Source organism: Pristis pectinata, unplaced genomic scaffold, assembly GCF_009764475.1.
Source record: "Pristis pectinata isolate sPriPec2 unplaced genomic scaffold, sPriPec2.1.pri scaffold_108_arrow_ctg1, whole genome shotgun sequence".
Classification (NCBI taxonomy): domain Eukaryota; kingdom Metazoa; phylum Chordata; class Chondrichthyes; order Rhinopristiformes; family Pristidae; genus Pristis; species Pristis pectinata.
The window spans coordinates 27,657-43,839 of NW_026262458.1; the positions used below are offsets into that span (position 1 = coordinate 27,657).

A 16,183-nucleotide genomic window follows, 5' to 3' on the forward strand; every position below is an offset into this window, starting at 1 on the left:
CATTGGTGAGCTCGTGTTGCACCAGTCAGACTACTCCTAGGAATATAAATGCAAGACAATGAGTACAGTAGCAGTTTCGTCTGAATTGGCTTGCTTCAAAGTGAAGAGAGGACGATTATGGATTAGAAATTGTGTCAGAACTACCGGGCAGGACTGTGAGGATGGTGTCCACAAGTAGAACAACATTTAGCTCAATTCCTCCTCTGTTTGTCTGTCCATTGGTAAGCCTTTTATTCCCTCTGTTCCGAAGAGCAGGAATGTCTGCGGTGAGTGAAGTTTATGACATGTATTTCACTTCCTCACTGGAAGAGGGAAGTGGGACCCTGTGTATTACACAGAAGAGGCCCTCATTACCAAATGAGAACGTTTAGCTGATGTCCTCCAATCTTTGCAGTAGCTCCACTCAATAGCTGTTCATATAAAGCCACATCAAGTTCCACCTGGGCTTGTATCTGAAGTGGAAAGAGTTTGCATGCTAAGCAGCTACAGGTAGGGACAAGTTTCAATCGGATGTTATTTTTTTTCTAACCATGGAACTGCATTGCTTTGTGAAGATCTTGCAATGGGATGTCTTTACTCCCATGGTTAAATTCATTTTATTTTTAAATGTTGCCTTTTTCCAGCATCGTTTCTACTTCCCAAGTAGTTCCGGTAGCAATCTGCAAAGACGGAAGTGCAGCAATTGTTACGGACTAGGTTACTATTGGTGAATAGAGATAGAGCATAGTGGTGTGTGGGGCGTGCTTACGTCAACTGAAGATACAGGACGTAATGACGTTTTTGGAGCAGACAGTCAGAGAGGGATACCAGTCTGCTAGTTTCTCTATCGATGGATGAGAGACAAAAACTATCTGTCACTACTATCCACTTATGGATTATTTGAAGTAATCTGGTGGAGTTCATTTTGTCCTTAACCTGTGGAGGGAAACAGGTATTTGTGTGGACGGCCACGATTCGGATGCTTTTCGGGGTGAGGAAGTCACTGCCGAGTAAACACTGAGGTGTCGTTTGGGTTCCATCGTGGAACATGTGGATTTCGTAATTACTCTATGTTCTCTCTACATCTACGTCTTGTCTTCAGACAACGGTGGTTGTTGAAGAAGCCTTTGCTCATGTTTCACCTTATGGTTTGCTGAACTGAACTTTAGGAACCATTCCTGGACTTGGAGTTTGGGATTTTTCCACACACACTACGAGTTTAGTTTTGGGGTTAACATTTAAGGTTTAACACTTTTACTTCTAACATCTTTACTTCTATTTTTCTTATTATCATAAGTAGCTATTAAAGTCGTTTTTAATACTGAATCATGACAATGTGTTTCTTTTGTTGCTGGTTCTCAACACAATACATTTCTGCACAGCCCCGTGACTGAACCTTTCTCGGCTGTTCCATTGACGATCTGAAGCGCCAGCGTCTTGAGAGAACTCCTAGCCTTGGGAGAAATTTGCTTGGTCTTGACCAAATGTCGTCTAGTCTTGGTGATTGGATGTCAGTGTTGTAATCTATCCATGTTGTGTCTTTAGCTTCACTTCCCTGGAGAAAAATCCTGGTCATTGTCTCTACCTGTCCTTCTCCCGGCCCATTGAGGGAAACTATTCTGTATCGGCGCCATATTTTCAAACCTTCAACAATGCATTAATATAATATCCAGGTGTATCATAATACAAACTTTGAACTAAGATCAATAAATGTATTTCCAGTTCTCGCATTTTGACCGGAATGACGTTGCTCTAAGTCACTTTGCCGAGTTCATCAGGAAGCAGGGCCATGAGGGACGGGAACAGGCTGAGAAACTGATGGAATTCCAGAATCGGCGGGGTGGTCGGATCTTGTTAGAGGACATCAAGGTCTGGTTGCACAGGGAAACGTTTGTGTTCCCTTTTAGTATTGAAGTTGTATAACAAAGGCATTGGTTTAATTTGAGTGTTTCAAATGGTTTGTTGCATGATTTCAATTCTCCTGTACCAGTCTGTTACCCTGTGTTATGCAGCTCTGGTTACTTTCCTGATTGTTGCTAACGTTCCGCATGAACTGTGCTGCCTTGGTGTTCACAAGCCAGAGCAGGATGACTGGAGCAAGGGTGTGGCAGCAATGCAGAGTTCTGCAGATGGAAAAGGGCATGAACCAGTGCCTGCGGGATCTGCACAAACTTGCCACTCATCACGCTGACCCTCATGTAGGTTTTTGGTTCAGTGAATGCTTGCATTATGCACTGTTCACTATTAAGTCATCTACGTCAGAGGTCTTTGTCAGATCTGCATTCCCGTCGCGAGGTGGTGGGGTAGAGAACTATTTGATTGTCTCTGCGTCGACTAAACTTCAATCAGAAATTAAAAATTCAAATGAGGATTTTGGAGCTCCATAACACCTGTTACGTGAGGTAACTGTTCTCCCACTTTCTTTTCAGCTGTGTGATTTCCTGGTGAACCACTACTTGGATGAGCAAGCAGAGATTATCAAGAAGCTTAGAGATCACATCACCAATCTGAAGAGACTGGAAGACCCTGAGAATGGTCTTGGAGAGTACCTGTTTTACGGATTCTCCCTGGATTGACTGTCCAGAATCGGCAGTTCTCGATAAATTGAAAATGTCCCCCATTGTAATGGGGAATGTTCAGGTTTTTCTCTGTTCACTTGTGCTTTGAGACATCTAAGTCTGTAAGTAAAACTTTCTAAATTGTAAAATAGGTCATACAATTCTTTCAATCAACAATCCAGGATTGAAATTACAGACAATATTATCAAACGTTTTTTTTAAAATTTTCCTCAGTCGTGGCAGTTGGGGGTCAATTACTTTAAGATGTGAAGTTATCTGCGCGAAAAAAGTGGGGAGCACGGCGTTTACATTAATTTATTCATAGATGAATTCAGGTTTTCACAACCCTAACTTCAGTTTAGCCATCTCTAACTTGTCTTCGAATTTAAGCTGAGATCTTCGGTTGCCAAGCTGGGCAATGGGAACTCCTCTCATCGGCTCCATTGTACTGGACCAACACTCACTTCGACAGATGTTCAAGTGTATGCTTAAAACCTGTCTTGAAAATCTCCTTCGAAATGGAGTTGTTGTATTAAACCGGCAAGTAGATTGTGTCTACGGTATTGGGTGAAAAAGTAACTCAGTCAACCAAAAAAAAAAATCCTTGCAGTGTCCCAGAACAATGTAAAAGATTTGGAGACAATGTGGCTAAAATGGAAAGGACATTCAGAATATTTCCCATGTGTCAGAATATAATTCACCAGAACATCATCAGCTCTCATGAACGCCGGTCAAATATCCAGATTTGCCGGATCTGGTACTGCAACCACCATCTGCGTTGCTTTTAAAGACGGTTTGGCGAATTTCAAGAGGAGACTTTTATTGTACACAGTAAAAGACAAGTGAGGCGGTGTCTTCAACCACAAGACAACAACCTCATTTAGGACAAGGGCTGTAAACCCAACCGGATCAACGTGGATGAAACTGCCTCCTGGGGGAAGTGAATATTTCCCTGCACCGGTGGCTGATTTTTGTTAATAAAATTGAGTGCCTGAGTGTTGATTTCAGCAATCATTTCCTCAACAAAGATATCGACAAAGATAGGACATAGATTTAAGGAAAAGGGGAAAAACGTTTCAGGAATACCTGAGGAAGTACTTTGTTCACCCAAAGGGTAACTGGTATCAGGGACTCACTGCCGGAATGGCTGGTGGGGGAAGGTGCTCTCACAACATTTAAGATTCTTCTTAACGAACACATGAATCTCCAAGGAATAGAAAGTGATGGACCAATTGTTAGTTAATCGGATAACAATGGATATTTAGTTGATGAATTACACATTCTTATTGGGCAGAATGGCCTGTTTTGATGCTCTATGACTCTGACTTTCTTGCTGTATGAGAAGGTCTGGCGAGAAAAATGGGGAGAGAGAGTGAAATGTGCTAAGTATTTGGGAAAATGTTCAGGTAAGAACACATATCGAACGTCGGGGCTGGTAGATTTACTTCTGCAGTTCAACGTTGAGAATAAACTTTACGAGGATGTATTGCTGCAGCCTGGATATTTCAGGGGTGAGAGCTGGAGACGCTTCATCTCAGGGCCGTATGTTCGAGCTCTTGACTGGGGGACAGGACCTTTACATTTTTTGCCCGTTTCCGCGGCGGATTCCAGCTCCGAGAAGTTGGAGCACTCAGTGGAAAGCGTGACACAATTAATTAGGAAACAAAGAAAGACTCCAGCACGCAGAAATCAAAACTGAGATCATTTTCTGACCCCCAGCTCAGCCGAGTGCTGGTGGAGGCAACAGTTTAGGGTCGATCTGCCGCTGAGTGTCCAAAGGAATCCAGTCATGTCAGGATGTGGATATTTCTTCTGCAGAAATTCAGTGGGGAAATGACGATTTTAAACGACCCATTGTCAACAACAGAACCATTTATTCCTGCGTGATTAACAATTTCAATGCGGATTCGCCGATCTCTGTGGGGGGGGGGGGGGGTAGATTCCTTTCTTTACTTCAATAGTCTGGGCGCAGTCAGTAATCCACCATATTTTACGTTTCATTGTGTGGCACCTGGGCGTCACGGGCAAGGTCAATATTCATTGTTCTTCACTTGTTGTCCTTGAGAAGCTAGTGGTGAGCCGCCACCTTGAACTGCTGTTGTTCCTCTGGTGCTCCCAGAATGCTGTTGGGGAAGGAGTTAAAGGGGGGAAGCCCTACCATGACAACGGACCTGCCAGGTATTCCCAAGTCAGGATGCTTTGCGACGTGAAGACGTGACATGACCTCCCAGCAGTTGGCTTCAGTGCACCGACGGGTGAAGACAAGAGTGCCGAACGCCTTCTTCACCACCCTGTCCACCTGCATCGCCACTGTCAGGGAACTGTACGCTTGCACCACGAGGTCTCTCTGTTCAACAACTCTCCCTGGGGCCCTGCTACTTACTGTACATGTCCCATCCTGATGCAATATCCCAAATGATTAACTTCGCACTTTTCTACGTTGCATTCCGTATGTCCTTTATTTGACCACTTTCCCAATTGATGCAGGCCCTGCAGTAACTTTAGACAATCTTCTTCGTTGTGCACTACACCGCCAGTTTCGGTTTCTTCCCCAGACTTACTGAACATCCCATCTACATTCTCTTCTACGTCTGGTTACAGGTCTCCACAGACACAACCTCTAGTACCACCATCTGCCTCCTATCCCTATGCCATTTTTGTCTAATATCCTAACGGGGTTTGACAGGGTAGATTATTTCTGCAGAATTGAGATTTGGTGGTGTGTCACGGGGATCAGTGGGGTTTTACAGGGTACATGTTTCCATCAGAAGTTGATTTACCAGCAAAAACACGTAACTGCAAAATAAGAGGCATAACATTTGAAGTTCAGCCTTGTAGAAATTCCTTCTCTCAGAGAGGATTGAGTCACTGGAATTATCTGCCCTCAATGATGGCAGAAACAAGATAATCAGATTATTTAAGGTACGGATAGGTAAATATTTGAAGGATCGAGGCAATGAGAGTCATGGGGAAATGGCACAGAAGAGGAGTTGAGGCCAGTTTTGATCATATTGATTGGCATGAAAGGCGTCTGGGCCGAATGGGCTGCTGTTACTCTTATTTTCTTGTGTTCTTGTAGTTATGCTGCTTCATGGTGGTCCAGTAGACAATGAGACCCAGAGGTCACCCAATCAGCTGTGTGCGTTCATGGAGACAGTGAACAATACGACACAGCGACCACTCTCCATCTATGCACTCTCAAAAGGACAGGAAAACGATAGGACCCCGTGGTTACCCACCCAGCAGTGCTGTGTCATGGGTACAATCGGCAACAGGACCCAGCGGTCATCCAGCCAAAATTATGCATCAAGTAGAACAGATCGCAGCTGAACTTTGTAGAGCCACTCCAGGTAACGGTAACCTAACTATCGACACAATGAACGATATTAGGAACACACGGTTGATCATAGTTATTGATGCTTCTCTCATAGACTCCTCGAGTTACACACCATGGAACCATGCCCTTCGGCCCACCATGTCCATGCTCTTTAGCTAACCCTCGATATACCTTGATATCCAGGGCTGTTTTGACCTACTGAAGATTTTACTTTTGAAATTTCAGGTAGACCGAAGGCTCCGCCCAGCTTCACTCATCGGGTCCTCCGCAAGATCCGTCCTACGTAACGCGTCAGGTGGACCGCGAACTCCGCCCGACGTCACGAGTCAGGTGGCTCGCGGGCAGTGCCTTACGTCACACGTTAGGTAGCCCGCGAACTGTGAGGAGGACGGTTGATTGGTCGGAGAGTGAAGTACGGGTGGCCGTAGTGAGGGACCGGGACGGCGGCGGAGCAGGTGAGGATGTGGATGTAAAGTAAATCGGTCACTTCACAACCCGGTGGGATCAACACCAAACTCTCCAATCCCGGTGACCCGCACGCGGTGTCTTCTCCCCACTCGCCGCCTACCCGGTACTGTCTCCCCTCCCACGCCGCGAACCTCATGCAGAAAACCTGTGAGAGCAGCAGATGTAAGTGTACTCATGTTTGAGGAATTAAGAACGAGAGGTAAAGATTTAACATGAGAGGTGAGGCAATAAAACGGAGCACCTCAGCGTCAACTTCTTCTACACAGGTGGTGGTGGGTACGTGGAACAATCTGGCAGAAGAAATGGTTGATGCAGCAATAGCAACTACATAAGTAGTGGTGTGGAGTGATTTGGACCAAACACAGGCAAATGGGACCGACTTGGTGATCGCCAAGGAGCCACGACTCAGCGATATCATTGTGCCAGTGGAGGAGAATGGATCTGTGGACATAACTATACCACCCTCTCTGCACATTATCTTTCCGTATACAGAGCCCAGCATCCAACACTGACACAATGGTAGTGTGGGGGATTTATCCTGTGGATGGTCCCTCTCTGTCCATTATATTCCTGCATATGCAGCCCAGTGTCCAACACAGTCACTGTGCTGGTGTGAGGATATTTATCCAGCGGACATCCCTCTCTAACCCTCCATGTGCATTATATTCCTGTATACATGACAGTGCTGGCGGGGTATATATCCTGTGGACGGTCCCCCTCTAACCGTCTCTGTCCATTATATTACTGTATACGCAGCCAGTGTCCAACAGTGAGACAGTGATGGTGAGGGGAATTTATCCTGCGAATGGTCCCTCTCTCACGCCCTCTCTGTCCGTTACATTCCTGCAAACACAGCCCAGTGTCCAACAGTCAAAGTGCTTGTGTGGAGGGATTTTCCCTGTGGACGGTCACTTTCTCGCCCTCCCTGTCTATTATATTCCTTTGTACACAGCACAGTGTCCAACACTGACACCGAGCTAGTGTGGCGGAATTTATCCTGTTGACTGTCCCTCTCTCACCCTCTCTGTCCGTTATATTCGCTATAGACAGTCCAGTGTCCAAGACTGACACGGTGTTGGTATGTGTGTTTATGTCATGGAGATGCTTCCTCTGATCCCTTAACATTCATACATTCATACAGCACGGAAACAGGTCCTTCGGCCCAACCCTTCCATGCACCCAAATATTGACGTCTAAGGTCATCCAATGTGCCAGTGTTTGGCCCATAAACATCTCACCATTTCCAGTCCATGTACCTGTCCAGCTGTCTTTTCAAAGTTGTTAATATACCTGCCTCAACCACCTCCTCTGCAGCTCATTCCACACGGATACCACCCATTGTGTAAACAAAAGTTGCCCCTCATGTTCCTCGTATATCTTTCCCCTCTCACCTTAAACTTGTGCTCTCTAGTTTTTGATACCCCAACTCTGGAGAAAAAGACTGAGTGGATTCACCCCTGTCTATCCCCATCATGATTTCATCAACTTTTAGTCTCCAGTCTCCTACCCCCCAAGGTATAAAGAATTAAGGAACAAACTTACTCAGTGGGAAGCTGGATAAGAACATGTGGGGCCAGAATTAGATAATGTGATGGCGTCAATTGAAGAGTGGTGGGGTGAGGTGTTGGTGGTGATCACGAGCACGGGCTGGGTACAGTTGCTTTGAATGTGCTGTTCCTGTTCTGTGGGGTCTTCTCACTGCCCATTAATCCAGTAGTCAAGAGCCCACTGCCCAGTCATGCCCCTCACTGATGTTGTGTTTGTCACAGGAAGCTGTCAGACTGAGAATGATGGACACTCCATAGCAGAGGGAGAGATATAATCTGGAGCAAAGTCATAAGGGTTCATTGTGCATCAGATGGAAACAAGGCTGAGATGAGAGGGTGATCTGGGTATGACAGAGGATATGCATTTTCTACAGCCTTTCTGACCTCTGAGATATCACTGATCCCACCCGGCCTCATCCTCATGAATTTAAGTCACCAGCCGTGGCTGCCAAGTCCCTCTAGAATTGCCTCTCAACATTCTTCTCCCTCTTTAGAAAATAAAACAACAAAATAGATGCAAGAATACCCATGCAGTCTTTCACGCCGAGCTTGTCAACACTGTCACTGTGCTGGTGTGGAGGTATTTGTTCTGTGGACAGTCCTTCTGTCACCCGCCCTGTCCATTATATTGCTGTATACACAGTCCTGTGTCCAACACTAACACAGTGCTGGTGCAGGAGGAGTTGTCGTGTAGAGATGGTTTCTCTGAATTATCTTCAAAATATTTTCAAATGCAGGCTGGGTAAATACATGAGAGGGACCGGAATAGATTATATGATGGGTGATGGGTGTATGAAGTAGCCAAAGGTGACTTGGTCTTGTGTGTGGTGTGTCCCGTAGAGCTTTTCCAACACCTGATGCCAGTAAAGTTTTAGTCATCAGTGATCCCTACCCAACTGCTCCTTACTGATGTATTTGTCAAAGGAAGCTGTCAGTAGACATTAACTCCTCTCTCTGAAATACGATTTTTGTGTATGAGAGTAGTAGAATTTGGGTGGATGTTAATGACAATATCGGGAAAATAAAATGGTTTATTGTGGGATTTGGTTATAAATGGCTGCTTTGCGGTTACTGTGCTGTTAGTGGGCCAAAAGGCCTCTCCATGCTGTTTTTCTCTATATCTGAATCTCAACATTTGCTCTGTCATGACTCCTTAGAATCTTACATGGTTTAGTAAGATCAACCACCATTATTATCAACTCCACTGAATGCACAGCCCAGTGTCCAGCACTGACACAGTGCTGGTGTGGGCGGATTTACTCTGTGGATGGTCCCTCTCTCACCCTCTCTGTCCATTATATTCCTGTATACACAACTCAGTGTCCAACATTAACACAATGCTCCTTGCGGAGATTCTTTCTGAAAAACCACCTCAATATTTATTTAAAGGCAGGCTGTGCAAATGCATGCCTGGAGACAAGAATATGTGGGGCCAGGTGAGGAGGGGAAGGATGAGCTTGTGCGGATTACAACACGGGCTGGGAATGTTTGATTTGAATGAACTATACCTGTGTGGACGGTACTGTTTAGTTCATGATAAAATTCCTATCCCGCAACTGACTCCATTGTCAAAGTTTATCTGTGGTTTTTGTCATGTGATGGCGTTAGTTGAAGTGGGTTTGGAGAAGGTGTTGCAGATCACAGGTACAGGCTGTCTGCGGTTGAATTAACTGGGCTTTTACTGTGCAACAAGGTCCATCTAGTTCATTATGAATTCCTTGCTTTTAATATTGAGGTAGATGCACACAATAGTCAAAGGTGGGGTGATCTTATGTGGGTGTGTCCTGTGGATGTTCTCCAATACCTGATACCCATTAAAGTTCCAATAAATAGTGACCCCTGCCCAACTGTGCACCTTGCTGATGTTACGTTTGTCACAGGAAGCTGTCAGACTGAGGATGATGGACACTCCATGACCGATGCAGAGACAACACCAGGTCAAAAGTCACAGGGAAACTCTGGGCAACAGATGGAAGCAAGGCTGAGATGAGAGAGGGAGCTGGGAGTGTGTATGCATTTCCCCTGTCATATTAATGTTGTTACACTTTATCCCACAGTCTGTTTTTTTTTTGCCGTCCAGAAATCGTTAAACCATGAGGCCTTGAAAATAATTTTCCCAGCACACAAATATCCCAAGATTATGGTGAAGTCTCGACCGATTAAAAAACGGCAGTGCCACTGCTGAAGGAATCTGAAAGAAAAGAGCCTGGGACCTGCATATCTGCCGTCGGTGAAACTTTACTCTCTGTTGTTACAAACATAGAACAGAGAAGAGTGCAGCTCAAGAACAGCACCTCCGGTTCTCCATGACTGTGCCGACCATGGGGCCACATTATTCTAATCCCATCCATCTGCATGTGCTGTTCATCCCTCCATTCCGTGCCTATTCATGTGCCTGTCTAAATGACTTAATCGTTGTCATCCTGCATCAGTCTACCTTCTCCACTTTTCCAGGTACCTACCAATTGTCGTCTGAAAAAATGCACCACAAAACTCGTTTAAAATTTCCTCCTCTCAACTAAAGCCATGCCCTCTAGCATTTTATATTTCCACCCGACAAAATGACTAAATATTTGTACCTCCGTGATAATTTGATATACGCTCTTCATCGTCTGACACTCCAATATATAAAAGAAATCTGTTTGTTCAAACCCTCTTTATGGCTAATAGACCCTAATTACGCAAGAAATCAATTGCCAACTTCCCAGGATTGAAGTCTCCCATGCTTGAATTCACAAACATATGTAGTCATCGGTTCACCATGAGGAAGTAAAATACTCTCAACAGAAATGCCAGGGGATGTCCATCATCAAGAAGAGGGGGCCTTACCATCTATCCTTGATATTTAATTGCTTTACTATCTCGAGCATCGAAATCTTGGGTGTTACAATTGACCAGCAGCTCAACTGTACTAGTGACATGAGGAACGCGTAACTTCAGACCTCTTGTTTCTGTGAAAAATCAGTCTCTTTGTGTTCAATAATAACAGGAGGTGCTGTTGATCTTGGGGCGTAAATGTGTTTCGTGGAAATACAATAAATCTTTAATTTATTAGTAGCTGATATGAATCACATGAAACTCTATTTATATCTCATCAACTGTTGCAGTTGCTGACTGCGGGTTGAATAATTATAAGATAAGATTTATTTATTAGTCACATGTACATCGAAAAACACAGTGAAATACATCTTTTTGTGTAGTGATTTGGGGTGAAGCCCGCAAGTGTTGCCACCCTTCCGGCGCCAACATAGCATCTAACTTCCTAACCTGTACGTCTTTTGGAATGTGGGAGGAAACCGGAGCACCCGGAGGAAACCCACACAGACACGGGGAGAACGTACAAACTCCTTACAGACAGTGGCCGGACTTGAACCCGGGTAGCTGGCGCTGTAAAGCATTATGCTAACCACTATGCTACCGTTCCTGTGACACAATAGCTGTTGTTTCACGCTGATCTGCTGGAGGATGCGGATATCAACTGCAGAGAACAGGAACTGCGACAGAATGACAAATGCTGTCAGAAAGCAGTTCGGGAGCATTTTTATCAGGTCTTCCACATTTAATTCTGGCACTGGAAGCATCGAACACTTATTTTGACGAGTGAATCGTTGAATACACAAACATCGAGGTGCTGTTTGTTTAACTTTATTCCCCCCCCCCCCCCCCACCATTCTCTATGTGGTGTTACAGCAGCGACCATATCTTCCTTGTAAATATTTAATGGGGAAAGGATGGGACTCGCTGACCCTGCATAATAAGTTCATTTAAGAGCGAAATTAATACATAAATCAAGGTTGGAGTTCAGTGTAAGAGAGGTAAGATCGCCATTTCCTGTAAGTGGATCAGGGATCGAATTCCTGTCTCTCACCTTCCCCAGTAAATCGATAAGGGTATCAATGAAGTTTCTGCTCTCATTCTACTCCAGTTTCCCAGGGAAAAGTAGGACATATCCCAAGATATCTGGATGATTCGTTCACACTCAGAAACGTCAGTGTATTGACTTCCCATCAGCCTGTGGAATCTCTCTCCTCGCTTTCCTCCATTCCGACATAGGTTTGCTTCACTTCTTCTGCACAGCCCGATGTCAATTCTTCATTCCAAGTCTCAGTCATGCTGTCTAATCCACAGCATGATTGCCACCTGTGTCTATGATCGTCCCCCACGCTTTTATCTCTCCTTATCGCCTTTAAATGTATGTGTGCAAAAGACGTTTGAACTCCACTTTCTGTCACCAGCAGATCACCTATTTCTTTGTTCAGTCGCATGTTGATTTACTTTCCTTCTTCCAGTTCACCTTCAGTGCATATCCCACCATTCTCGTCACATCCGCCAATATGTCAGCTTCACTATTTCTTCTCTTCCCGTCTCTTCTGTAACTTTAAGCACCTCAATAAGATCTCCTTGAAACCTTCTTTGTTCCACGCGGAGAAACCCTGAATTCTCCGATCTATCTGCAGAACTAAAAACTTCTTTTCTAAAAGCTTCCAGTACCGTGAGCCCATCTGTATGGCCGAGGGCAGGAAGTGTCCCTACTGTTGCCTTGTACTTCCCCCTTCCCCACACGAGGCTGATCAGTTCACCGCATTCCCACCCATCCACCTATCATTGACCATCGTTTTCCCAGGACGTTCAGCGTGCAGGCACACCCACATCCCACCCACGCTGCCAGTGCGTCATCATTACAGCAACTTTACCCAGGAAGGTCTGTCAATGTCATTCCACATCCTTGTCTCGGACCACAGCCACCATCACCAGGGGCTACCTGGGAGAATGCGTGTCCTATTCTTTCAGGTCTTCGCGTGAATATTTCGGCGTCTTCTCTGAGGCCTATTGTAACTTCTCTTTTCGCTGATGCAGCTGATGGTGTGTGTTGCAGCATTTTTTTTGTTTGTGGTTCAGACTTATATTGTCTGCAGTTTTGGTAACTTTTTCCGGCACAATACTCCAGCTGCGGCTTTATCAATGTGTTTTCAAGGTTGCTCATGTCTTCCTTCTTGTTTTTTCCAACGTTGCTCTTTGTAAACCCCTGAAGTACTATTGCTTTTTGCTTCGACCTCCGCCGCCACTTCCCACAGGTTTGTTCTGCAATGCAAACGAGGGCGACATCAGCTGGACAAAACAGGGACTTCAACAATGCAAGATGATTGGTGTTAGTCGAATAGGGTAGTAAGGAAGACGTATGGCATACATGTCTTCATAGGTCGCAGCATTGAATATAAAAGCTGTGAATTCACACTGACGAAAATGCAGGTGACATGCTCAGTAAGTTTGCGAATAGCACTTGAAAGTAGCGACACAGGGCATTGAAGAAGGTTTACAGCACGTTTGTCGTCATCGGTCGGGACATTGAGTAGAAGAGCTGAACCGTCATGGACAGCTGTACAAAAAGTTGGTGGGACCGGGCAGAGTACTGCGTTCACTTCCAGTCGGCATACGATTTCAAAGATGTGACTAAGCTGGAGATGATGGGGAAAAGATTCAATGTCGTATTCCCGGGACTGCTCTTGAGGTATAAGCAGAGACTGGATAGGCTGGGTCTGTTTATGCTGGAGCGTAAGAGGCTGAGGGGGTGACCTTAAAGAGGTATAAATAATCATGAGGTGCATCAATAAGATGAATGGTCACAATCTTTTTCCCAAGGTAGAAATTCTAGAACTGGAGGACACAGGTTGAAGCTGAGTGGGGAAAGATTTAAAGGACACTCTAAGGACACATCTTTCACATGGAGAGTGGAGGTATATTGAACAAGCTGCCAAAGGAAGTGGTAGAGGTGGGTACAACTACAACTTGTAAAAGCTTTCAGCCAAGTACATGCACAGGAAAGGATTAGATTGATTTGGGCCAACTGGAGTGAAATGAGACGAGCTCAGGTAGGGACTGAGCTGTAGAACTTTATGACTCGATGACCAACAAGCAAAGCGACTTGTGATGGTTAAATTGTGCGGGTTTGTGACAATCAAATTGTCGCGTGTGATTTTTGAAATGTAGAAAGAGATTATTTTTTATTTGATATTACATGCGGCTTTTTAAAAAAAACTCGGTCTGCTGCTCTACGAGGGTTGACTCGTTTTTGTTTCCATCGGACTGGTTCAGGCCGAACTAAGCAAATGGATGCTGGTGAAATACTTCCACAGTTGTTACAGGCCCTGGATATAACTCCCTCTCCCGTACTGATCTTTCCCTCTCCCTCTTGCTCAAGCTCAGAAGATGTAAGAGGGTTATATGTTTTCTGATTCTTCAACCTTTGGGTGTGAACTAGTTAACTGAATCTGTTCATTGAATGCAAATAACGTCAGTCTCTATGGATTGCGGTTATGTCATTGCATCCATTCCCTCCTCTATCAATAAGGAGTTCTGTCGTTGACTTCCCGTAGTTGTTACATAGTGTGTGGCCTCTGCAATCAGTGGAGTGCACAGAGACAGGAATAGATCCTGATCTGGGAGAGGTGGCTTTTGATGTTATAGGAATGGATCAGAATCTGGGAAGAGTAGAGCGGAATTTTACAAGAATGGGAAGGAATGTCTTCGCAGATTCTCACTATATTTTTGCAGATCATCGCTGGCTTACACTAAACCTGAGGCTCTATTATGTACTTAAAACTCTTCAACCAATCTATTATCCAATCCTGGCTATTGTTGCAGTCCCTAGTAAGTGTCTCTGTCTAACTACTAATTCTGTAAATCGCGTTTCACTGCATTCTTTTCTTGTTACTTATTCCATCCTCGTTGTTTATAAGAGTTGTCCCTTGTTTGTACCCGACTGCATAAAACAGCTTTCCAGAAGAGGAGAACCTCTAATTTAAGTATAATGATGTTGAATCCACAATTTATGTTTCCTACATCTACTTCTGGACAATCTCTGCTGCTGAACCAGGCTGCTTCCTCACTTCACTTTTATTTACCTCTGAGAAGACCTGGACTCGTCGCATTCTCTTCATTACCGACCATTCCGTCTGCTGCTTACAACAGCGGCTCTCCCAAATCGACCGCAGGCCAACTACTGCAGAAAGTTTCATCTGTGGCCCACGTTCACGTCTTTGATTATCTCAGTCCTCTCCTGGCCACCTTTCCTGGTACACGGCTCCAGAAAATAGATCACCTCTCAGAATTGGCTGCACACCTCTAAGGTATAGCGGAAGTGCACTGGCTCTCATTTTGTTTGAAAAACACTGGTGATATTATCCTCGTTGCCAACACACGCCAAAATATCTTCACCAATTCAGATGGCAGCATTCGCCCGCCCTTTCAACTCATCCGCAGAAACGTCTCGCTGCTCTCTCCTCCGCCCTCCGCCCCGACGTTCAAGGAATAAAGATATATAATAGGGTGAATGGTGATAACTTAGTCGAAGCTTTATTTGTCTTCTCGTTCAGTAAGAGTCACTTCGTATATCAACAAGAGGGAGGTGATAGATAGAATAAAAAAGAAAATATGATTTCGATCTCTCCAGAAGACAAATTTTCTGAACTTCTGTCATCCTCCCCCGCACCATCCTTGTGTTGTCGACCATCTCATAACTTCAGAGCCCAGAATTTGCACAAAACGCCAATTGTGTTCATTCACTAGTTTGCAATAGATAGGAAATCCTTCCTTCTACAATTATTGGCCGTATGTTTGAACCTATTAAGCGTTCGTAGCTTAAGTGACAACACATGGAACTTTGGAGTGTTTAAAAAGATGGAAAGTGCTGGAAGTGCTCAGCGGGTCAGGCAGTCGCGGAGATAGAAACGGGGCCATTGATGAAGATTAATAATCTTAGATCCGGAACAGAATTGAATTCATAGGTAATAATTACAGCGCATGGGTAATGTGACAGAGGGTGAGCGCAGTAGGGGACGGGCTGTGACAGGACGGAACAGAATTGAAAGACGGTTTTCAGAGGAGAACTGAAAGTCAACAGCAAAACCAGGCCCTTCAATTTCTGAGAAGCGAAAGTTTTAATGTGGCCAGTCAAATGGTGAGCTTCCTGCACCGAGTCAGGTGATAATTTAGAAAGGACCGGTGCATGAAGCTGATAAGGGCGGCAGCAAAAATTGAAATCACAAGGAACTAAGTTTCCGAGTTTTGCCTGTATCCGAAGAGATTTTGTCATTATTTGCTTTATTTTGCACCTGCGTTTGATACCTGTCCAAATATTCAATTTCACTATTTGTGGTAAACTGTGTCAGTGTGCGCCTGAGTATTTCGTTGGACAGCCTCTGACTCCGTGTAGTTTGCTCCTCTACTTTGCACAGCTTGTCAGCATTTCTTTGTGTGCTCTTTTTGTTGTTTCACGATAATTTCAGAAACGATTG

At 44.7% G+C, this 16,183-nt stretch overlaps 1 protein-coding gene across 1 annotated transcript; it reads left to right on the forward strand.

The window, feature by feature from the left end:
- Positions 1-1,689: 1,689 nt before the first annotated feature.
- Positions 1,690-2,555, forward strand: LOC127567095 (ferritin light chain-like). Its single transcript, XM_052009764.1, is given in 4 exon segments — positions 1,690-1,848; positions 2,057-2,097; positions 2,099-2,177; positions 2,409-2,555. Coding segments are annotated over 4 exon segments (426 nt in total).
- Positions 2,556-16,183: the final 13,628 nt, after the last annotated feature.